General features: G+C 51.1%; 1 protein-coding gene across 5 annotated transcripts in view; it reads right to left on the bottom strand.

The window, feature by feature from the left end:
- The window catches only part of CERS3 (ceramide synthase 3), a 49,360-nt gene continuing 26,208 nt past the window's right edge, over positions 1-23,152 (bottom strand). For 3 of the 5 annotated variants that reach the window (XM_084869241.1, XM_084869243.1, XM_084869242.1), the window contains 9 exons: positions 22,721-22,835; positions 19,877-19,995; positions 18,821-18,878; positions 17,663-17,713; positions 17,115-17,207; positions 14,667-14,795; positions 13,934-14,040; positions 7,969-8,122; positions 1-1,903 (listed from right to left, as the gene is read on the bottom strand). In XM_084869241.1, coding sequence (XP_084725367.1) covers positions 1,736-1,903; positions 7,969-8,122; positions 13,934-14,040; positions 14,667-14,795; positions 17,115-17,207; positions 17,663-17,713; positions 18,821-18,878; positions 19,877-19,995; positions 22,721-22,835 — 994 coding nt within the window. In that variant the 3' untranslated portion in view covers positions 1-1,735. Of the gene's footprint in view, positions 1,904-7,968; positions 8,123-13,933; positions 14,041-14,666; positions 14,796-17,114; positions 17,208-17,662; positions 17,714-18,820; positions 18,879-19,876; positions 19,996-20,208; positions 20,580-22,720; positions 22,836-23,152 lie in introns of those variants that run through there. The other 2 variants (XR_014793639.1, XM_084869244.1) reach the window with 2 other exon arrangements.

Below are 23,152 nucleotides of genomic sequence, written 5' to 3'. Positions count from 1 at the left end.
AGCAGCCAATAGACAATTCTTTACCATAAGCGAGAAGATACTGGGTACAGAGACAACACTGCAGTGAGTCAAAGAACAGACACTCTGCCGACCGAAAACACTGGAAAACGCCATCTCAGCATGCTCTCCTTCCACCAGAACAGTAACAAGGTAACGGCAATAACAGGCCCACGGCCGTGCCCCTCGGAGCGCGGGCACGCTGGGCTATAGCATAACGTTATGGGGCCAGTGCACTGGACTCGCAGGGGCCAGCAGGGCTGCGCAGAGGACACGTGCCACCTGCTTTCCCACCGTCCTAGTGCGTTCTCAAAAGAAGGTTCCATTGGGGGAAGAATTCAGAACCGTGTGGGTTTCGGTTTAACCGGAAGGTTTTAAAAACATCTCTTTAGTTAAAAAGAACTAAAATCAAAAAAATAAAAAATAAAAAGACAACAACAACAAAAAAGACAGCAACATCTGTGAAGTGAAACACAAGGTCGGGTACCTGTCCTGCGCACAGAGCCGTCCTGCTCCCGGGCCTGTGTGGACGCGTGAACGGTGCCCACGGTCCTAGCTGTCCCTTGGCTTAAATACGGGCCCTGAGTGAAATGAGACGAAGGTGCACAGTGTGACCAAAGCGTCTGAGAGAGAGGGGGCGGGGAGGGGTGCACGTGGTGCCCGCTTTTCCTTCTGCGGGGAGTGGTCTCTTCTCGGCCTGCACGCTGGGCTCAGGAGACGTGCCCCCCGCGGGGACCGGGCCCCGGAGCCCCGGCCCTCCATCCTCCCAGAGACGCAGGTGGCCTGGGAGCTGCCTGGACGGCTGGGTGTCGGCCAGGCTGCCGCTGGCTCTGCTCTGCTCTTTGGCAGTCTGGCTGGTGGCAGGGGAGATGAATGGGTAGTGCCCTCCCGCTGGGTCTAAGGTTTCCTCTGGGCCAGGAGCTCACATGCATACGGTGCCCAGAGGCTCCGGTTTCCCGGGGATGGTGGCTCAGGGAGCAACCTGACCGGCCCCAGGGCCTGCTGGGTAGCTCTGAGAAGAAAAGGAGGGACAAGGCAGAAAGATGGAATGGGATCCAAACTCCCCTGGGGCAGCTAACAAATAAATAGTGTCAGGGGAGAATGGAAAGGGCCTCTGGGCGTTGGCATTTCCAGAAGAACCCGGGCGGGCTGAGCGGGACGTTTTAAGTCAGTGTCTATCCTTCAGGCCCGTGCAATGCCCGGCTCAGCCTGGTTCTCCCCCAGAGGGGGCGGCGGTCTCAGGGGACGAGGTTCAGGGACAATAACCCCCGAGTTGCCTTCTCTGGTTGGATCCTTCCTCCGAGCCTGTGAGGTAGGAGGGAGTGGTCTCTCTCTCAGTATTCTTCCCCTTGGACAGACGAGCGGCAGGCTTGGGAGGTTTCAAACAAGCCGCTGTCCCATCACCTCTCAGTCGCTCTGGGCAAGGAGCCCTCTGCGGCCCAGCCCCGGGGAGGAAGTGGGCGAACAGCACGGCTGCCCTCGCTCGGATGGGCCAGGCGGGCGGGGCAAGGGGACGCCCGAAGTGCCACCATCTCCAAGGACGGCCCCTGGAGAACCTGGGAGTGCCCGGCCGGCCTGGTCCTGCCTGCGGCACACCCACGGGAACGCGAATATTGAACATTTAACACAACCCGACAACGCTCGTCTTAAATACATCTGAAGGGGCGCTGGGAGGGGGGAGGGCGGACCTGGGGTCCCTGTGGGTCCTGGTGGCAGGAGGGACCCGCGTGGGCGTCCGCTAGCGGCCGTGGTGACCGTTGGGAAGGAGGCTCCGGTCGGGCCCGAGGCCGTTCTGCAGACAGTCTCGCTCCTTGTCTTTGGCCGCCTCTTGCTTCCCCTCGTCCTCCTCCTCTCCCTCTTCTTCGTACTCCTCGTCCTCGTCATCGCTCCTCACGTCCTGGATGTTCTGGACAAAGCAGAGAACGGCTGTGAGTGACAGCTGGCCAGCCCGGCTGGAATGAATGAACGAATGAATGAAGGAATGAATAAGTGGGCCGAGGTCAGAGCCGTGGCCCCCGTCCGTCAGAGGAAACCCGCATCCAAAGGAGCAAACACGCACCGGGGCAGGTCAGGGCATGAGCTCGAAGCAAACCTCCGCGCACTTAAAGGACTGACACGGGCGAAGCATGCTTTAGGTCAGGATGGAATTACACAGAAGACGGCGATGTGGCTCAGTGGGTGGAGCGCTGGTCTGCGGACTCAGGGTCTTGGGTTTGATTCTGGTCAAGGGCAGATCCCCAGCAGGGGGTGTGCAGGAGGCAGCCAATCGATGATTCCCTCTCATCGTTGATGTTTCTCTCTCCCTCCCTCTCTAAAATCGGTAAAAATGTTATCTTTAAAAACCAATGGGATAGATAACCTCCTCGGAGGGAGGCTTAACAAAGAAAGGCAGACGCACACCTCCCGCCACTGGCCCGGGCTTGGCGGGGCTGCCTGCGCCAAGAGGCGAGCTGGTCCTCGAGGGCGCCCCATGGCTCCGGGCCACCGTGTCAGCACCCTCACTTCCAGGAAAGGCCCTGCACCACGCGAGAACGTGGGTTCGCGGTGGGTCCCACGGTCACGAAGGGTGGGGCGTGCCCTGACACGGAGGGGGCAGGGCTGGCACGCCGCACCCCCGGGGTGCAGGCTGCCCGGATGGGCTGCCGGGCCTGCGTGCAGGGGGAGCCCTGGTTACGACGACCTGAGCCCGGAGCCTAACACCGCCGTCACTCAGGCGCAGCCATTGCTGCCTGGCTTCAATATATTCTCCGTTTTCCGGGAATGCGGCGATGCCCATGAATCAAAGGAAGAGTGTGCTCCTTGTTGTTCAGAACCTCAGTTTTAGAAAAGCATGCCACCAGCGGCAAGACTGCCAGTGCCGCCCGAGCGCCCGGCGCAGCCCCGGCGCCGGCTGTGGGCACAGCCGCCCCGCTCACAGTCGGTCCACACACAAGCAGACGGCATCTATCGACTCCAGCTGGGCGAAGCCACACACACGTGCTACACGTGAAATGCGTATTTATCGGAAATGTCTTGCATCTCATTTCTTTTCCATTATGGCGGTGGCATTGCACTGCTTTCTGACATGACGGCGAGAGGTGAGTCATAGGACCCAGGAATTTAATTTCCGGCTCGTGCCGGGGTGCGGGTCCGGCAGGATGGAGGGCCCCGGCCCGAGATGGCGCATCGGGTTCAGAAAGGACTTCCTGGGACTGAGCGCTCGTGTGATGGACATGTCGGCGGCTGCGCGTGACAGCATCTTGGTAATGTAAGCTGGAAACTGTGAGGCATTTAATAGCAACAAAACCCCACGTTACATCCAAATGTATCGTGTATGTGCGATCTGTATACTCACGGCCACAGGCGTGGAACCCTGAAGGGGATGTGTTTTCTGCCCTAAAATCTCCTTCTTCACCTGACACCTGACATCGCCGCAGCGGCACCTGGGCGGGGAGCCAGCTGCCCGGCTCGGTGGAGCTCACGGGCGCTCTGTGATTTGGCACAAAGAACGGGCGTCAACAGTGCTGCTGCTGCTGCTGCTGACAGCTCGCACTTACCATGTGCTTCCTGTGGGCCAGGTCCCAATCCCCTCACCCCCATGTCACAGGGGAGGAAACTGAGGCAAGGACTAGATCACAGCCAGGGGGTGGGAGAGCTGAGATCTGAAGGTACAGGAGCCTGTGCTCTCAGCCAGTGCCCTGCTTGCTGGGCAGGAAGTTACTTGAGGATTAAAAAAAAAATTATTATAAAACGTCTTCTTATGCTTTAAAAAGTCCCAAAATAAGTTAGTTTGTCACTGCATTTTAATTTGTGATCTTGGTTGGTCCATGTATTTACGTACTCACTATTATTCACTTCATACAAACATTTTACATTCATTTTCTAGTTATTTCAAATGAGGAAGTGTTTGAGCTGGGCTGGGGTGGCTCAGTGGTTGAGCAGCAACCCTCACACCACGAGGCCGCTGGTTTGATGCCCAGTCAGAGCACATGCCTGGGGTTTGGGCTCCATCCCTGGTGGGGGTGTACAGGAGGCAGCGATGGATGTTTCTCTCTCATTGACGTTTCTCTCTCTCTCCCTCTCCCTCCCTCTCTGACGTCAGTGTAAAAAAAGACTCAGCGTTTGCGTGAAGAGTGACTAGAAAAGGCGGAGCGTTGAGTGCAGGGACTCGGGCCGGGCACGGCTGCGCGTCCGGCAGTGACTGTGACCTTGCTGCAGGCCTCGCTTTCTCCGCAGCTGTGAGGGCTCCTGTCCCTCTCGCCAGCGGTGCGGCCCGTGTCACGTGTCACTCGGTGAACTCGGGGCGCACTGCCTGGCGAGAGCAGCTGTGGGGCGGGCTGCCAAGGGGCCGGCCTCTCCTCCTGCCTTTCCGGCTCCTCCCTCGCGTCTTGGCCGCGCACCAGGCTAAGATGTCGCAGAGACACGCTCGAGTTGGCCCGCACCCAGCACGCTGTTTACCAGGGAGAAAAGCAAAGCTGAGGGATGATCAGGTCCTAGGGATGGCAACGAGAGCAGGCTGAGCCCCTTTAACGCTCCGACAGCTCTTGTCCTGTTTGTGGGGGAAAGACAGGGAGCACCGGGCTCGCCACGCTTCCCGGTGGCGTGCGGGCTGGTAGCGCGTCACCACGTCCCCACGTCCCCACCTGACGGGACCCCGAGAGGGTTCAGAGCCAAGTCTTGGTCTCGAGCAGCCAGATGCCTGCTCCCCACGCTCGGCATATGTCAGGGTCCCGAGATTATAGCGCCGTTGCTCTTATAAGGCTTGTGACCACAGAAGCAAATGGCAGGTCCTCATTCATGGTATGCATGCAATGACCCAATTGTTCAGGAAAAACAAAGTATGACTATTTCGAAAATCACTATTGAGAGGTATAAAGAGCCGAAACCCATTTGGCTCAGTGGATAGACTTTCAGCCTGCGGGCTGAAGGGTCCCAGGTTTGATTTCGGTCAAGGGCATGTACCTTGGTTGCGGGCACATCCCCAGCAGGGGGAGTGCAGGAGGCAGCTGGTTGATGCTTCTCTCCCATTGATGTTTCTAACTCTCTCTCCCTCTCCCTTCCTCTCTATATCAATAAAATATATTTTTAAAAGAAAGAAGTATAACCACTTTTGTCTTTTGCAGTCTACCATGCAAACTCGTGAAAACCGTAAAAAGGTTCATAAATTATTCTCTAACTTTCTACCCAAACAGCGTGGTTCGCTCCCCCCAGTTATGTATACATTTGCATATTCAAAAGTACTTACGAAGGGCCCACCAGGCAGAAGAGACTTAAAGGGACAAATTCTCACTCTCTGTTATACGATTTAAGAGAAATTTTTGGAGGCCTACAATCTTCTGCAATCCCATGTATTAAATATGGAAGGATTTGTCACTTTAGTAACAACTAAGTTGTGTTACATACTCAATATTTATGAAATATTGCTGAAAACTGACTTGTTCGTTGTTGCTCTAAGAATGTCAACTGTCACCTCTGTCCCCTCCCCACACGGCTCTGTCCCCTCCCCAGAGCTCTGTCCCCTCTCTCCTCCCCCCTCCCCCACGGCCCTGTCCCCCTCCCCAGAGCTCTGTCCCCTCTCCCCCCCCCCCACGGCTCTGTCCCCTCCCCAGGGCTCTGTCCCCTCCCCACACGGCTCTGTTCCCTCCCAGAGCTCTGTCCCCTCTCCCCTCTCCCCCCCCCCACCCCACGGCTCTGTCCCCTCCCCAGAGCTCTGTCCCCTTCCCAGAGCTCTGTCCCCTCTCCCCTCCCCCTCTCTCCCCAGAGCTCTGTCCCCTCCCCAGGGGTTGTCCCCTCCCCAGGGTCCTGTCCCCCCCCCTCAGGGCCCTGTCCCCTCCCCAGGGTCCTGTCCCCCCCCCCTCAGGGCCCTGTCCCCTCCCCAGGGCTCTGTCCCCTCCCCCCAGGGCCCTCTCCCCACCCCCCCCGGGGCCCTGTCCCCTCCCCTGTGCCATGAACGCACTCTGCCTGAAGCAGCATGCTTTCACCGGCGGCCAGGGCTTTGGAGGGACAGGCCGGTTTCGCAGCCAGGTTTGCCACCGCGGAGAGCGGAGTGCACATGCTCGCCAGCTGAAGTCATCGGAACCGCGGCGAGGGGCCGGGGGCCTCCGCCGCCGCTGTCAGCTCGCAATTGGAAGCAGCTTTTCCACAGCGCAGCATGGGAAACCAGCACTTCCTGTCCACAGCCCCCGGCCCGCTGGGCCTTTACTCAGGCCTGGTACGAGCCATCAGGGACGAGACAGATGACAATGACGATGAAACCAAACAAGAATCTCTCCCGGCTTCGAGTTCTGTCCTGCAGGCTCCCTCCGGGCCTGTGGTTGCTGACCCACACCAGGGAATGGACATCCCTGCCCAGGGACAGAGCTCTGGGGGGCCTAACCCACAGCTAAGGCGGTCCAGCCTGGTCTCCTTCCCTCCCTCCAACCCTGGGCCTCGCAGCTGTCTAGCAGCTCAGTCGTATCCTTATCTCAGTCACTTCAACGTTATCAGTCACTTGGAGATAAAGCAGCTCTGGAGAACGAATATTAATAGACTAGAACCAGTCAATGAAATGTTTTCTTGGCACTCCAACCTTAATGGAGAATCTACTCTCAGGAAAACAAGCTCAGGTCAGTAATTTAGATTTAAAAAAAAAAAAAAAAAACACACAGCTTTCAGAACTGGGTGTGGGGAACATGCAGATGTAGCCTGGTTTCCCACCCCTCTGTCTAGATGGAGAAGGTAAGACATGGTGGAAGGTCAGTTATCGTAATGTCCATGTAACTGTCTGCTCCTCGGGGGTCCCCGAGGCCCAGGCACTTCCTCCGGTGGGAAGCGGAGTTAATCAGAAGGGAGCGTGAGCTCATCAGACAGGTGGCCAGCATCTCCACGGCCTGCAGGGCACTCTTTCTGATGAGGATGCGGTGCTGCCAGACACGGAGGGCCCACCTTTCACTGGGAAAGAGCCTTTCGAGCCTCAGATGTATGGTTTACACACAAAGGGGAGCTGTGATCTGATTTTGTTTAACTTGCCTCCAAGGCCAAGTCCAGTCCCTGAAGCCTAGTCCATGAAGCACTTCCTACTGACGCAGACAGTCGCTACAGGTAACTATGCCCCAGATGCTGACTTGCTCGTGGCTGAGGCCCGCTCCTCCCTGTTCTGAAGTTAACATCCAGAGCTGAGCTCAAAACAAAACCATATTCTATTGTCTGAACTGTCCTATCGTTGTGTTGTTTAGGAAAACAGATGTTTTCAGGAAAAAATGATTGCCAAATGATATGCAGTATTTCAGAGAGTAGGAGAAAACTCGGGGGAGTACATTATATGCAAATCAGATGCTCTAAAATATTGTTCAGCTGTCACCATAAAACTCATCTCAACGTGGAGCAAATCTAGACTCATTAGGACATTTTTTAAAAAGCAGCAATCAAGTTTTAGATAAAAATCTCTTGAAATTAACTTGTCCTCTAAGAAAAGCTATTTCTTAAAAGCACCTTTGAGACCTACTTAATGAAAAATCTAGCTAAATTTAGGGGGAAAAAATTTTAATAATGATCAAAATGTTAAAAAAATAATTCTGGTTAACTATAAATTAAGTAGAATATCCCACTGCTGGGCCTCACCTTCAATCTGGCACTGAAGTCTACTTGCTAAGAATAATAATGCCCAGCCGATGTGGCTCAGAAGTTGAGGGTCAATACCACCCTGAACGTGACCGATCTCGTCTGATTTCAGAAGCTAAGCAGGGTCGGGCCTGGTTAGTACTTGGATGGGAGCGTCAACCTATGAACCAAGAGGTCCCCACAGTCAGATTCCTAGTCAGGGCTCATGCCGGGCTGCAGGCTCAACCCCCGGTGGGTGGTGTGCAGGAAGCAGCCGATCAATGATTCTCTCTCTCATCGATGTCTCTCTCTCTTTTTTCCTCTCTGAAATAAACTTTTAAAATACTAAAAAATGAAATCAATAGAAACGTATATATTTTTTAAAAAGAGTAACAAGACGCGGACAGCACTGACCTTCGTGAAAATGCATCTCTTGAGCATCTTCAGGATGAAGTAGCCCCAGTACAGGTGCAGGACCTGCAGGACCATGAGCTGCAGGTTGAGGAAGATGTAGGAAAAGAACGGCTCCAGGTAGAGCATCGGGATCACCAGCGTGCAGTACAAGATCCTGGAAAACCAAGCAGACAGAGCGCTTCGTTCCGGTCCGAGGACTTGGGAATTCTCAGCGAGAGGACAGCTTGTTTTCCTCCCAAGCACACAGCATCCGTTTCATCTCTAACCATGTCCAGGAACTGCTCAGTACACAGCCATATGACAGCACTGCCTTTTATGTCATTATTGGCAAGCGCTCTGCCTCCTGGGAGGAAAGGTAGGGCTGGGGGAATGTTTTCGGCCACCAGCCTGCGCCCCGATGCTCTGGGGCCTCGGTTTCCTCTCTGCAAACAGAAGAGCAGGCACCGACCCCACTCCCCCTCCCAGATCTGGAGAACAAACAAGATCGTGTGTGGATACATGGGGTTATTACCACCTAACGATACAGTCTCATCATGTGGCATCAAAGGTGAATGGGGAATTCTACAAAAGTCAGTTTTCCGGATAAAAGAGGCTCTGAAAGGAGCAGCAATTCCATGGCTCCTCCCACTTTCTAAGGGAGCCGCGTGCCCCCGGGTTTCATACACAGGCTCCTGGACGCGGGGTGTGTGTTGGGAGAGAAGAGAGAGAAGGAACGACAGAGCAAAGGGGACCAACACGAACCAGTGAATCGGGGTGAAGGGCACAGTGAGAGTTCCTAGAATAAATGGGATTGTCAGGAAGCTGGCGTTGTTTCTAAAGCAGTAAAGGAAGGAAGGAGAAGGGCTGGATGTGGCTGAGGCCCATCCCCTCAGAGGCTCTGACATGAAGAAGAGGCCGTGCCGCCCTCTTTTTATTTATTTATTTATTTATTTATTTTTTTTTTTTAAATATATATATTTTATTGATATTTCACAGAGAGGAGGAAGGGAGAGAGATAGAGAGCTAGAAACGTCGATGAGAGAGAAACATCGACCAGCTGCCTCCTGCACACCCCCCACCGGGGACGCGCCCACAACCAATGTACATGCCCCCGACCGGAATCGAACCCGGGACCCTTCAGTCCGCAGACCAACGCTCTACCACTGAGCCAAACCAGCTCCGGCCGTGCCGCCCTCTTAAAGGTACACACGGCAGGGGCCCGGCTGGGGGGTCCGGGAGGAGCACTGCGGAGGCCAAGGGGCGGACTGGAAAGTCTGGTTCTGAGATACGCATCTGCAGGGCGGCTGGGGAGCGGCGGCCTCCCCGGAGCCTTCTCACCCTGCACCGTCCCTCCTTCCCCTGGTGGCCAGGCCAGGCCCCGAGCCCTGACAGGGTCCTGGGAGCCGACCCCAGCCCGAGAGCCGGCTCTGCCCGACTTGTCCTTCACTCAGCGCCTTGTGACACGCATCAGCTAGTCTTTTCTTTCCTTAAACTGTCCTCTCTCTGGTCGCCATTCCAAGCACTTCCATGTTCTCACCACCCTCAGGCAACCACCTGAATGGCGGCCAGGGGACCAGTGGTGGAAAACAAAGTTCCACAAGCACATCTACCCTTGGAGCTGAGGATCTGGGTATTATTCACAGTTGGAGATGATTTTGTTTTCGTGGGGGGAAAAATTCTTTTTAAGGTCAGTATTAATAGTCTTTAGCCTGACTGGTGTGGCTCCATAGCTAAGCATCAGCCCATGAACCAGGAGGTCACGGTTCAATTCCCGTTCAGGGCACATGCCCAAATTGCAGGCTCCATCCCAGTGTGGGGTGTGCAGGAGGCAGCCGATCCATGATTTTCTATCATTGATGCTTCTGTGGCTCTCTCCCTCTCCTGTCTTCTCTAAAATCAATAAAAATATGTATTTTTTTAAAAAAACACAAGCCTGAAATTGAAACACTTCTGAATACACATGCAAACCAAGAGGGTAACCAGGCATTTCGATTAAAGCCATTTGGAGAATGCCAAGTGGAGATTCTGCCTGAGGTTGAGAGTAACGGTGTTTAGAAAGCCCGTGTCTCTCACTCGGGCTGCCGGTGGCTGAGAGGCAGCGGAGTAAAACCGGGAGAGGAGCAGGAGAGGGGAAGCGGGAGCGGCGGGTGCAGATGCCAGAGGAAAGCCCCCAGGGAACGCACGTGTGCTTTGGGCTGGGAAATCCAGGAAAAGCCAAAGGAAGGGAGACAGGTGTAATGTGCAAGCGCCAGTCCTTTCCCGCGAAGCTTCCTTCCAGAAAGGCTTCACGTGGATCTGCTTTCTCCCTGAGCAACCTTCAATCTCACCCCCAGGGGCGCAGCAAAGGCGTCTGGGAAGACTAGAGCGACGGGGCTGCACACGGCTCCCACCGCAGCTCAGAAACGTCTGAACCCCCAAACCGTCTCTCCTCTGCATGTGGTTTGCTCGGTGGGAGACCCCGCCAACCTGGACTCCTCAGCCAGCCTTGCAAAGGAGCGTGCTCAGGGATAGATCCTCGAAACAGGCAACAACAGGGACTCGCTCTTCCTCTCTGCTGTCACAAGGTGATGGATGGTGTGACAGGTTTGGGGGAAGCTACTTAAGCTAGAGAACAAGGCATGGCAATGGAGTCTTTCCAAAAGCCTTGAAAACCCAGCTCCCAGACTTCCAATAGGTTTCCTTCGCTCCAGACAATGTGCATCGGTCAGCAGCGGCACAGGAACATTCTTACCAGCGGAACAGACATTCACGGTCAAGTCTGTTAAGACTGGTTGACTTGCCATCTCTAACTCCCCGAAGACAGCCAACGGTGCTGTGGGCTGCTCTGTGACCTCACTGGAGAGTCAAGGTCAAGACCGTGCCAGATGCATGTGACTAATGCTCCTTGAGATGCAGAAGCGCAGGCATGGGAATGAGTTCTCAGACGTGGGATTTTTAAAGGCAGGGCTGTGTGGGAAAGCAGCGAACCACCTCCACAGTCACGCAAGCCCAGCTGTTTCCCGGGCGGGAGGAAGCGTGTGTGGGTCTGTGGCTTCATGGGAAAGTGTGAGGGAGCGTCCTTCGTTGCTAAAGCACAAGCCAGCCACAGCACAACACCAGAGGCCCTCAAGGAGCTCCCGGCCGGCGTGTTCCCTGGGGCTTGCTTTCGAAATACATCCACAGATTCTCTGACACTGCTCCCATCGAGAAATGGAGCCCGACTCTCCTTCCCTTCATGCGAGCCGGCCCCCCGGACCCGGACCCTCTGCAGAACCAGGCTGGAAGTTATAAGAGAGAGACAGCATCTGCCCCGCTCTCTCTCTTTCCTTTTAAAAATATGTTTTTATTGATTTCAGAGAGGAAAGGGGAGGGAGAGAGAGAGAGAAACTTAAACAATGAGAGAGAATCATGGATCGGCTGCCTCGTGCATGCCCCTCAGTGAAGATGGAGCCTGCAGCCCGGGCATGTGTCCTCACCGGGAATTGAACCGTAATCTCCTGGTTCGTGGGTCAACGCTCAGCCACTGAGCCACGCCAGCTGGACTGCCTCAGTCGCTCCTGAGTTATGAGGAGGTCAGGCCGACGGAGGGGCCATGTATAGCTCCCCCATCTGACGGCCCAGCTGCAGCCCTAACCAACCATCAGCATCAGCCTCGTCTTGCATGTGTTACCTCCACCATGTGGGTAAGGGAGCCTTCAAGAAAACCTCAGCTGACTTTCCAGCCGCCATCTGCCCGAAACCACATGCATACAAACCACGCAGCTGAGGCCAGTCAATTCCCAGAACCATAGCGATAATAATAATCAATAAACGTTGTACTTGTAAGAGTGAGGTCTGCAAACTATGAACTGTGGGCAAAACTTGGCCTGCGACCCATTTTCTACAGCCTGTGAGCTGAGCTGGGTTTGGCACATTTTAAAAGAAACGAAACAATACGGAGAGAAGTATGCAGCAGAGACCATATGTGGCCCTCAGAGGCTTAAAATCGTTATTCCACGGCCCTTCACAGAAGTGTGCTCACCGCTGTCGTAAGCCACTACATTTTCAGCAGGTTTGCTATGAGGGTACAGATCGTGGGGACGTGGGGACCATAACAGGAGTCAGGGATGGGCAAACCCTGGACATGGAGTACCATGAAACTCACCCTGAAAAGCCACAACTGTTATCCTCAACAATATCCAGCCCATCATTAATGACTATCGTGCGATCTTCTGATTTCACAAGCACACTTGCTCAGCCAAAGCGAAGTGGCAGTAATGTGATCCATCAACCAAGAAGAGGAAAACAAGCCTGGATCTCAGATTGGATTCCAGATTAAACTCCAAGGTCTACAAGACTCATCAATCATTTTAGTAACAATAGCTGGCGTTTACTGATACTGTCACAGACACTGCTCAAAACGATTTTGTATGTGTTACTTCAGCTAAGCCTCATGACGACCCTTATTTCCATTTCACAGATGACAACACTGAGGTGCAGATAAATGATCGAACCTATTCACGATCACACAGGCAGTAAGTACAGAGCCAGGGTTTGAACTCAGGACTGACTTGCATCCATGAACTTAACCGCTGCACTCTGCCTCTCCTGGCCAGAAAATGTCTAATCAAGACATGCAGTCCTGGTTTAAAAAATGCAGATGTGCCCAGCTGGTGTGGCTCAGTGGTAGAGCATCAACCTAAGAACCGGGAGGTCTCGGTTTGATTCCCGGTGAGGGCACATGCCCGGGTGGTGGGCCTGATCCCAGTAAGGGGCGTGCAGGAGGCAGCTGATCAAAGATTCTCTCTCATCACTGATGTTTCTCTCCCTCTCTGAAATCAATTAAAAATGAAAAATAAAAAGAATGCAGCTGCTCCCCAAGACAGGGCAGAGCCCTGTCCTCCCTGCCCAGACTTCCCTGGATGCTGGTCAAGGGTACAGTCCCTCCACCAGGCCTCTGGCCTTTACCCTGGTCTCTGGATCTTGCCCCTGGAACGCCGGAACTTCAGTAGCCCTAGGTTTTCTGCCGAGAGGATCTGAGACTCCTAGGCTAGCCCCAAACTCTGCCTGGTGACAAACTGTTCCTTCCAAACCATCAAAGACGGCCTCCCGGTTTCTCCTGGCTTCTGTCAGCCCACACAGGGAGCACGGAGCTTTTTGCCAGAGGGATGGCTGTCAGGGAAGACACGGGTGCTCCACTGCCAGCCCCGGGACCAAGAGCCAATGGGCATGGAAAGGACACGCGGACCACGGTGGGGACCAGGGACGGTGGAGAGTGGAGAGAGGATCACTTTCCTCACCCGTGAGCCGGGAGCCATAGCAGCCGTCGGGTTTGCTGTGCAGACTAGTGCCAAGACAGACAGAGGGCCTACCTCAGGGGCTGGCCTGCAATTAATGGCGGTTATAATCGCTATAATTTTGACACAGAACATGCCTCTCCGTTAAAGAGCCGGCCAAGGGCATTCACTGGAATAACTGGAAAAGCTGTTCATCACAAGGAAGAGCCACAGTCACGGCCAGGCAGAGGGGAGGAGGACGGCCTACCTGCTGGAGCAGTTTCCACCTCCCGTGTCACCTCTTCCACAGTGGCAGGTGTCAGTGTGATAGAAATATAAGTGTCTCTGTGTGTGTGTGTTTATATATGTGTGTGCGTGTGTGTCTGTGTGTGTGTGTATTTTTTTCATTTTAGAGAGGGAGAGAGATAGAAACATCTATGAGGAGAGAGAATCATGGATCGCTGCCTCCTGTACACCCCACACTGGGGATCGAGCCCGCAACCCAGGCATGTGCCCTGATTGGGAATCGATCCGAGACCTCCTGGTTCATGGGTCGAAGCTCAACCACTGAGCCACACCAGCTGTGCGGCACTGCTTTGATTATATGTGAAAAAGGTCCCTTCGTGGTCTTTCTCCCACTGAACTTGGCACAAAGAACTGGAGATCAAGGAAAGGCAGGCCAATGCTCCGACCGGACCCCCGTGCCAGGCCACCTGGGCGCGGGGACGGGCCGCGGGGCGCCGGCTACTCACCAGAAGGGGAAGATCACGAGGCGGCTGATGAAGAATATGGCGGAGAAGATGAAGAACAGGGTATTGCAAGTTTGCTTCCATCCGGCATAAGAAAACATCTTGGCAGACTGAAAACAAAGGGAAAAAATGGTGTTCAGATAAAATATGAGCACACATTTCTAAAATTAAACATTTATAAATGATGGAGTGTCTGGGATTTGCTTCCAAACAATCGGGGGAAAGGTGGAGTGCAAGTGGGGAAACAGATAAAATAAGATTTGCAGCATTATAAGTAGGGTGTCTATTTTAATCCTCACCCGAGGATATTTTTTCTATTAATTTTTTTTTTTTTTTAGAGAGACTGGAAGGTGGAGGAGAGACAGAGAGAGAGAGACATTGATGTGAGCAAGACACACTGGCTGGTTGCCTCCCACACACGCCCCAACCAGGGCTGGGGATTGATGCCGGGGTTGTGGGCTCGATCCCCAGAGGGGGGCGTGTAGGAGGCAGCCAATCTATGATTCTTTCTCATCATTAATGTTTCTCTCTCTCTTTCTCTCTCCCTTCCTCTCTGACATCAACAAAAATATGTTTTAAAAGTAAAAATAAAAGTTTTGTTTCTCTGAGCTTGAAGGCTATGGGACCAGAGCCGGCTGTGGGCTGTGGCTGTTTTCGGGGCTCACACACGCTGCTTGCCCTGAGGGCCCTGCACCCCGGGCGCCCTGTGTTGCCGTGGGCGATGGCAAGCGTGTACCTCCAGCCAGATGTCGGCCACGTCGTGCACAATCATCACCAGGGTCCCGCTGCGGATGTAGTTAGCGCACCAGGAGAAGCTCATCAGGCTGAGCGCAGCCAGGTGGTGGATGACGTGCGCGAGGAAATCCTGCAGGATGGGGGGAAGTGGAAGCCATTAAGGAAGTGCAATTAGTTCCCAACACTGGAAGAACTGATGAGAAGGAGGAGGAGGAGGAGGAGGAGGAGGAGGAGGACTTAAAAACTAATAACATTTGCATGTTTTAAAATGTGTAAAATGCTTTCACTTTAATTCTAAATATAATCCTTGTGAGGGAGATAGGACAAGAACTGCCCTCACTGATAGTCACTTAACTGTGAGAGATCCCCTGGAATCTGTCCTCTAAGTCCTGGCGTCTGCTGTTTCTCCCGCACTGGGAATATGTACACACACACACACACACACACACCATATTCCTGTGTACATTTACGTGTGTTGTTTGTTCCGTGTCTAATTCCCAAAAGGGAAACAGACTTATAAGAAACACTACACAACCAATGAAATAAGAGGTGTTGCATCCGAAAGAGATAACAAATAAAAGTGGAATAACCTAGCCAATCCAGGCTTAAAAAGGTGCCACAATTGAGCATAAAAACACAAAGGTTTTCTGCAGCGATGATGTACCAGTGGCCAATAAGTCCTTGAAAATACGCTCAACCTCATTAACCATCAGGAAAATGCAAATTTTCTCTCCACAGGAGAGAGATTCTACCTACTTCACACCCACCAGGATCGCTATAACAAAAAAGATAAACAATAAGTGTTGGCAGGAATGTGGGGAAATGGCAACGCTTGCAAACTGCTGTTAGTGGTGGCTGCTTCGCTGAGTGGTGAGGCAGTTCCCTAAAAGGTTAACCATAGAATTAACGTGGAGCCCAGCAATTCCACTCTGAGGTATGTACCCGAGAGAAATAAAAACATATGTCCTTGCAAACTTCTGTATCTGAATGTTCATGGCAGCTTTGTTCATAATAGCCAAAAAGGTGGAAACAGCCCAAATAGCCATCAGCTGGTAAGTGGATATCCATACAAGGACTATTTAAAAAAAAAAAAAAAAAAAAAAAAAAAAAAAGGAATACTGACACGTGCTACAATAGGAATAAACTTTGCAAAGACTGTGCTAAGGAAAAGAGGCCAGATACGAAAAGAACACATATTGTGTGACTCCATTTATATGAAATGTCCAGAAGAGACGAATCCATGGAGACGAGAAGCAGGCGAGTGGTTGCCTGGGGCCACGGGAGTTGAAAGAAATGGGAACTGACCGCCAGAGCCATTCATTTCTGAGGTGATGAAACGCTCTCAGATTTGACTGTGGTGACGACGGCAGAAGTCTGTGACTAGACTCAAAACCACCGAATTATGCGCTTTAGATGGGTGAGTTGTATGGTATGTGACTATTTCAAAAGAGTGCTTTAAAAAAAAAAACTTAAAAGATTTCAGTTTCCTTGTGGCCAAAGTAAGAGACTAAGCATGATGATAATAACAGCCTAATTTATTGAGCACTTACTGTATACCAGGAAGTGCTTCATGTGGTTTAATCCCCACAGCAACCGGAGCAGACAGGAACTCTGTTCCACTCCGTGCTATAGACAAGGAGATCAAGGTGGGGGAGTTTAACTATCTAGCTCAAGAGGTTAGTGAGGGTCAAATGAGGGATTCAAACCCAAGCAATCTGACCCCAGAGTCTGTGCTTTACCCAACTCCTAACCATTTTATGTCTCCGAAGATATGTGTTTATAAACATGTGACATATATCTACACTTAATTTTTAAAAAAAAGACTCAATGCACCTGTACATGATAAAGAAAAATCAACTACTGAAAGAAAATCAAAGGTTTTATTGCCTTAAGAAATCAAAAAAGACAGAATCATTACAGAATCAACCTACCTGAGGTAAGTATATGTGTGTGTATGTGTGTGTGTATGTGTGTGTACCTAAAATGATTTTTTTCAATTCTGTAGCTTGAGAAAATGACTCAGTTAGTTTCATTGTTAATCCTATATAATAAAAGGCTAATATGCAAATCAACAGTGGAACGACTGGTTGCTATTGATGCGCACTGACTACCAGTGCTAAGGATATCCATCATTCGAACATCCCCTGAGGGCTTTGGGACTGAAAGAGGGCACAGGAACCTCTGCCCGAGTGCATGAATTTCATGCACTGGGCCTCTAGTGTTTATATAATGCTCCACTACAAATACCTAGGCACCCAAGTATGAATATAATTTGCATTATTCTATGTGCTATAAAAAGCAGAAAACAAAAAAAAACAAAAACAACCCACAAAACTATGAACTAGAACTTAACACATATAAAATACAATTTAAAGATTGAGGTTTGGGGTAGGGGATAAAAACTTTGGAAAAATAATGAATAAAGTAACTTTGTAAGTGAGACACTTACCTTCCTCTTCACATCGGAGCCCAGGCTAAATAAGAGAGAACAGTAAAAACTCATTTCCAGGATGTAGTACCAGTACTGGGATGGCAGCAAGGGCTGAGAAAAATGAGAGTATTCGCTTTAAGGCCATGTAACTCGTTTTATACTTATTGATATAACATTCCCCAGGAACCCAAATCTGTATTAATCCTAATAATTCAAGGATGTATATGGTAATCTCTAGGATAATTACTAAAATAATAAAGTATGCATAAATGAAAAGCTATATAAGGAAAGAAGTGGAATAATTTTTTAAAACTTGACTGTCCCATAAAAATGTAAGAAAAGAAAATCATTTTTTTAAAAAAGGTGGTACAAATAGAAGATAAAAATAGCAAGGCGGTAAATTTAAACTCAAACACAGAATGAGCTGTACACAGACTAACAGAATGAGACACGTGATGGGTAAGTGAGGACGAGTCCGTTCCAACAGAGGAGGAGGAAAAGGCCTACAGATGTGGACAGAGCAGGACCTAACGCAGGGGGACAGTATTGAGGTCAGAGGTCCTTACCTGTTTGGGATAGCCATTCCACACCTCCCCGAGGTCATACACCCAAGGTTTCTGGGGGGAAAAGTTTGTCAGAATCAAAGGCTAGCTTCAGCAGAAAATGCAAGCTCCTCCTGATGGTGCTGACAGGGGCAGGCACATGCAGAAAGATGCGTTTGTGCATCCCGATGCATGTCTCTCCCTCCGGAGATAGCCACACACGTCGCCATACAACACCCTGGATTAGTGGATGTGGGGCCAAAACCCGCCCTGTCTCACAGAGCAAATCATTTCAAACGAGTGCCTCTTCTAACAAACTGATTTTCGAACCAAATCTATGACTGCTTCTGTAGCAATCAGATAATCTGGAGCAATAAAGTATCTGAAGAGAAACTGAGAGCAGTCTCTAAAAGCTGGTTGTCTTTTATTGTCCATGAAAAATGTACCATTAAGTTTACAATCAGTAATTACAATTAGTAATTATTTACATAACTAGAGGTCTGATGCACGGAGATTCATGCAAGAATGGGCCTTCCTTTCCCTGGCTGCCAGAACCGCCTCCACTCTGGCCAGAGCTGCCTTCCCGCCTTCCCACGCTGCCCAGAGCCCTGGAGTGGCTGCAGCAACATGAAATGCCCCCAGCCTCTCGGCAATTGTGTATGTAAATTAACCCGCCATCTTTGTTGGGTTAATTTACATAGTCACTCCTGATTGGCTGGTTGGCATTGTGAAGGTACAGTCAATTTGCATCTTTCTCCTTTACTCATGTAGATGGTAAGGAGAGATTTAGTTTTTGATAGACGAGTAAGGAAAGTCTTCATGGGACAAGTGGCATTTGCTATGATGCCGGTTGGGTTGGATAGGCTGAGAGAGATAGGAGGGGCAGGACATTCCTGGCGGTGGGGGAAAATGTGCGAAAATCCCCAATGGGGATGTACCAGGCCTGTTCTGGGATTGTCAGGAGTCCAGCTTAGGGGGTGCATGAGTTGCCTAAGTGGACACAGGGAGAGACTGGGGTTAAGGAGGAACTTGGCAGATGCACAGTTTAATGGAGGCACTGGGAGGGTGGGCAGGCTACGAGCTGCTATCTCCTGGAAAGCACTAGATCCTCGGGGAGTCAAGGGCAGGGATTTTAAAGATTAAAGACAAGTTCCAGTCAAAAATATCAAAAAGACAACTTACATCATAAAGAAATGCAATTCCAGCCACAGTGATCATCAAGTAGAATGCAAATCGCCAGCTGCCAAGAGAAAGGAGTCCGGTGAGGGAGGTGGGCGCAGAGGGGAAACACACCCGGAGCGGCAGAAAGCCCGAGCATGCTGCAGGCGGGTCCATCCACGGTACTGAGAGACTGCCACGCGGAAGGCCGCACGTCAGCTCAGTTTTAACCGCAGGGAGCCTACCTTCTTCACTTGTCCCAAAACGTAAAAAGAACTGAAAATAATTTATGAAAAATACAGATCATAGTGTCCAGTAGGAAGTAAGCAACAGTAAGTGGCAGTTGTTTATTATTATTATTATTATTATTATTGATTTTTTTACAGAGAGAGAGAGAGTTAGAAACATCGATGAGAGAGAATCATCGATCAGCTGCCTCTTGCACGCCCCCTACTGGGAATGTGCCTGCAACCAAGGTACATGACCTTGACAGGAATCGAACCCTGGACCCTTCAGTCCCCAGGCTGACGCTCTATCCACTGAGCCAAACCGGTTTCGGCATATTATTATTATTATTATTATTATTATTATTATTTGCTTAGTGTACTTCCTAAGACACAATAAATGATGGTTTGATGTATTATCAAATCATTTTATTCCCATTTAGTTCCCAGTGACGAGGTTTCCATGTGGCCCAACGTTTTAGTCTTGCCTTGGAAAAGCATATTTTGAACAATTATCTTTTTGTCGTGGATGGAGAAAGACCTATACATTAAGAGACTTAAAAGACACAACCCAGCTGTAACGCAGGGGTCTTATTTAGACCCTGATTCAGTGGTTGAGCACTGACCTATGAACCAGGAGGTCACGGTTTGATTCCCATTCAGGGCACGTGCCTGGGTTGCGGGCTTGGTCCCTAATAGGGGACGTGCAGGAGGCAGCTGATCAATGATTCTCTCTCATCATTGATCTCTCTCTCTCTCTCTCTCTCTCTCTCTGTCTTCCTCTTTGAAATCAATAAAAAAAATATATATTTTTTTTAAATTGTAGCACTTCAAAAGCCGGGACTGTCCTTCTTACCAAGCCTCCTGGAATTTTTTCATCCTGCAAGGCCTGTCCTGGTTCCGCCGGCTCCGAAACCATCTTTCCACCTGGCGCTCAGTCAGGTTGCACTTCTTCGCCAGGCCGTAAACATCGTCCTGAGAGGGATGAGACGGTGAGTGAGTGATGAAGAGCAGAGTCAGGCTGGCAGGCAGTCAAGAAGCAGTGTGACTGGATTACGAGAGCTGGTGCACTGGAGGGGAGAGGGACTCAGCATTCCAACTGGAGCCAGAGAATTTACCTCTTTTGTTTATGGATCACACACACACACACACTCACTCACACACACACACACACACACACACACACACCATGGCCCCCAAAACCACAGAGAATGTTAGTATCCCAGAACTCTTCAGTTCCAAAGAGAGATCAATTCTCCATAAGTTCGTAGCAACACGTATGTTCAGGCTGCATAGCAAGCTCATTCATTCAGCTCCAGGTTATGTCGGGCGTCCCGGGACCAGGCAGAGGAGCAGCTTAACATGCCGTTCAAACCAATCGGCATGGAAACCCTGAGAGTTCAGTAAATGCACAAGATGGAAAGCCAGTAGCCACGCGAGGCCTAGAGCGTGGGCCGCTGCATCTTCCGGTACTCCGCGTGGTCCGGTAGCTCCCGCAGACAACACGGGAGCAGCTCACACGGTGCTGGCTGTCGCTCTCACGCCGAGTCAGATGGAGAGCCTAATGCAAACCGACCTGAGAGAATTCCAATCCTCAGAGTCATGCTTGCACAACACAAAAATGCTGACTGCTCCTCTCCCGGAGAGCAGAAGCTGCAGGCTCTGACTGAAAACTGGAAACGGTGTGGATAATGGGTTAGCTCCAAGGTCACAGGATCGGCTCTCACAGGCCGGGCAGGACACGGAATGGCTGAGCGGACGGGTCCGTGGCAGAGCTGATTCTCTCCACACAGGCTGCGTGTTAAAGGCACACTCCTCTCCACTTCCACAGGGAAATGAGCTCTTGTCTTTTATTTATTTTATTTTTTTAAGCACTAGCTTTCTTGATCTTTCCTTTTCCAATGTGAGTACAAGAAATACTGCCCGGCTGGTGGGGATCAATGGTTAAGCACCGACCTAGGAATCAAAAGATGGCGATTCGATTCCCTGTCAGAGCATATGCCTGGGTTGTGGGCTCCATCCCCAGTAAGGGGAGTGCAGGAGGCAGCTGATCAATGATTCTCTTTCATCATTGATCTTTCTTCCTTTCACTCCCTCTCCCTTCCACTCTCTTTAAAATCAATTTAAAAAAAACACACATAAAAAATAACTTAATCCAATCCTCAGGAGAGCCCTGTGAGAACAGCGATGTTATCACGTTCAGTTCACAGAGGGGGAAACTGAGGCACAGCGAGGCTCATCTGCCCAGCTCCACCCTGCCTACAGCAGACCGGAAGTGTGGACGGCAGTCTGTCCGTGCAGCCTGTGTGTTTAGCTCTGACACCAGGGGAGCCTCGGGGAGAAGCAGCGTGGCCGGAGGAGAGGTTGTGTGAGGGGAGGACAAGCCAACCCCCGGAGGAGCAGAAGATGGCCTCACCTCGATGGCTCTCACACGCTCGGCTGTGACATCAGGGACCGCGAGAGCGCTTTGCTCTGAAAAGCCTGAATCTGTGGCTGGGGCCTTCGTGAACGTCAGCGCGTGGCTTTCTGTCCGTCTCCCGGGCCACGTGCTCGCCAGAGCTCCTCCGGAGCGACCCACTTGTTTTCTCTGCGTCCGCCCTCGCTGCGGCTTCGCCCGGGGAAGGGGCTAACCCCTGCGTGCGGCCTTCACTCCGCTGTATCAATAGCAGAATAATTGATCTGTTGGCCGGGGCCGCTGGGCTGCGACCAGGGCTCACTCCCAATACATCTTGAAGTTATTACTGAGATATATATAGAGAGACGTAAACATGTGTGTAAATAATGGCCTCGCAGCTGCACATACACAGGCCCAAAAGAATGGTGCGAAGTCATAGCTCAGAACCCTCCTGGGAAGCGGATGTGCACGGCGTCTGGGCCTCGTCAATCCCGCGTTGTATACCCTCCTGTGCTAGCCGGCCGGAGTCGGCGCTGTGCACTCTGGGTACTTCTGTTTCTACAGAGGCCGCGGAGGACAGCTGGAGGGGCTCCCTCAGCACCACGCACTCAACTCTGCAAGGAGTCATGTGTTCTCCATGCATCCCCACTGCAGTTCCTGCCGTTACAGCTTTGGAATATGTCGTTGGAGGTAAGACCCAGATCTCGAAGCAGCAATTTTTTTTTTAATTATTATTTTTTTTAGTTCTCCCAGCAACTTGTCTTACCTCAGCCAAATTTATGGCTTTGTGTAAGACAGAATACAGACAAGACGCTGATGGTATGACACCAGCCAAGTTACTATGGGAGGTATTGTGAGATTATTTTGTTTCCACATCTGAAACCACTAGGAAGTCGTGTACTTTGCCTTCCTCTATTGTATTCTGTCTTCCCAAGTGCCAGCATTTTTAATGGATGGGCATTTTTTGGACAGCTCGTTGTCATGATCTGCTTTGCAAATATTGTCTCAATTTCATAATCTACAAGCGATGTAAGTTAGAGATCTTCATTATTTTCCTTCATCTTTCTTCTTGGTCTGAGGGTGACGCAGATGTCCACGCTGCGTGTGAACTGAGTTAGGAGAACAATGACTCCAGGTGCTCCAGCCGCTGACACACGTTTTCAGTCTTCTGTTCGCGGGCGAAGAAGGCCCTCGGGCATAACGGGAAGAGCGCGGAGAGGGGGCGGGGCCGGGTTCCCGCTACAGACAGATTCAGCCGAGGTCACTCAGCCGCATGACCTTGGATCTCCAAGATCATGAACTTACCTCAGATGGTTTCCCCGTAGAGCGTCTGTAAAAAGTCTCTAAGACAGTGTTTGGTATAATCTTCCGAACTTCCTCTTTGATACCCACAGCCTTTGCTAGGGGTGTGGCGATAAATCTGGAAAAAAATGAAAGACAGTTCAAAATCTGATAGTGAAGCCACAACGACACCAGTTCAGGGGAGAGGCTGACTGAATGGGGACACTGGGAAGTTTTTCGGCTGATAAAAATCTCCTGTCATAATTGTGGTGATGGTTACATGACTGTATACATTTGTCAAAATGCATCCAATTTTGGATGAACTTTGTTACATAAATCATATCTCAATAAAACTCAATTTTTAAAAAGAAGACTAGATCCCAATTCTTCCTTCAGGCCTAACAAAGGCTCCACCTTCAGCCAGGTCGATCTATTCTTATCCTTACTGAGGAGTTT

The sequence above is a fragment of the Pipistrellus hanaki genome, assembly GCF_964339955.1.
Source record: "Pipistrellus hanaki genome assembly, chromosome: 21".
In the NCBI taxonomy this organism is placed as follows: Eukaryota; Metazoa; Chordata; class Mammalia; order Chiroptera; family Vespertilionidae; genus Pipistrellus; species Pipistrellus hanaki.
This window is presented reverse-complemented; position numbering and strand designations above follow the sequence as displayed.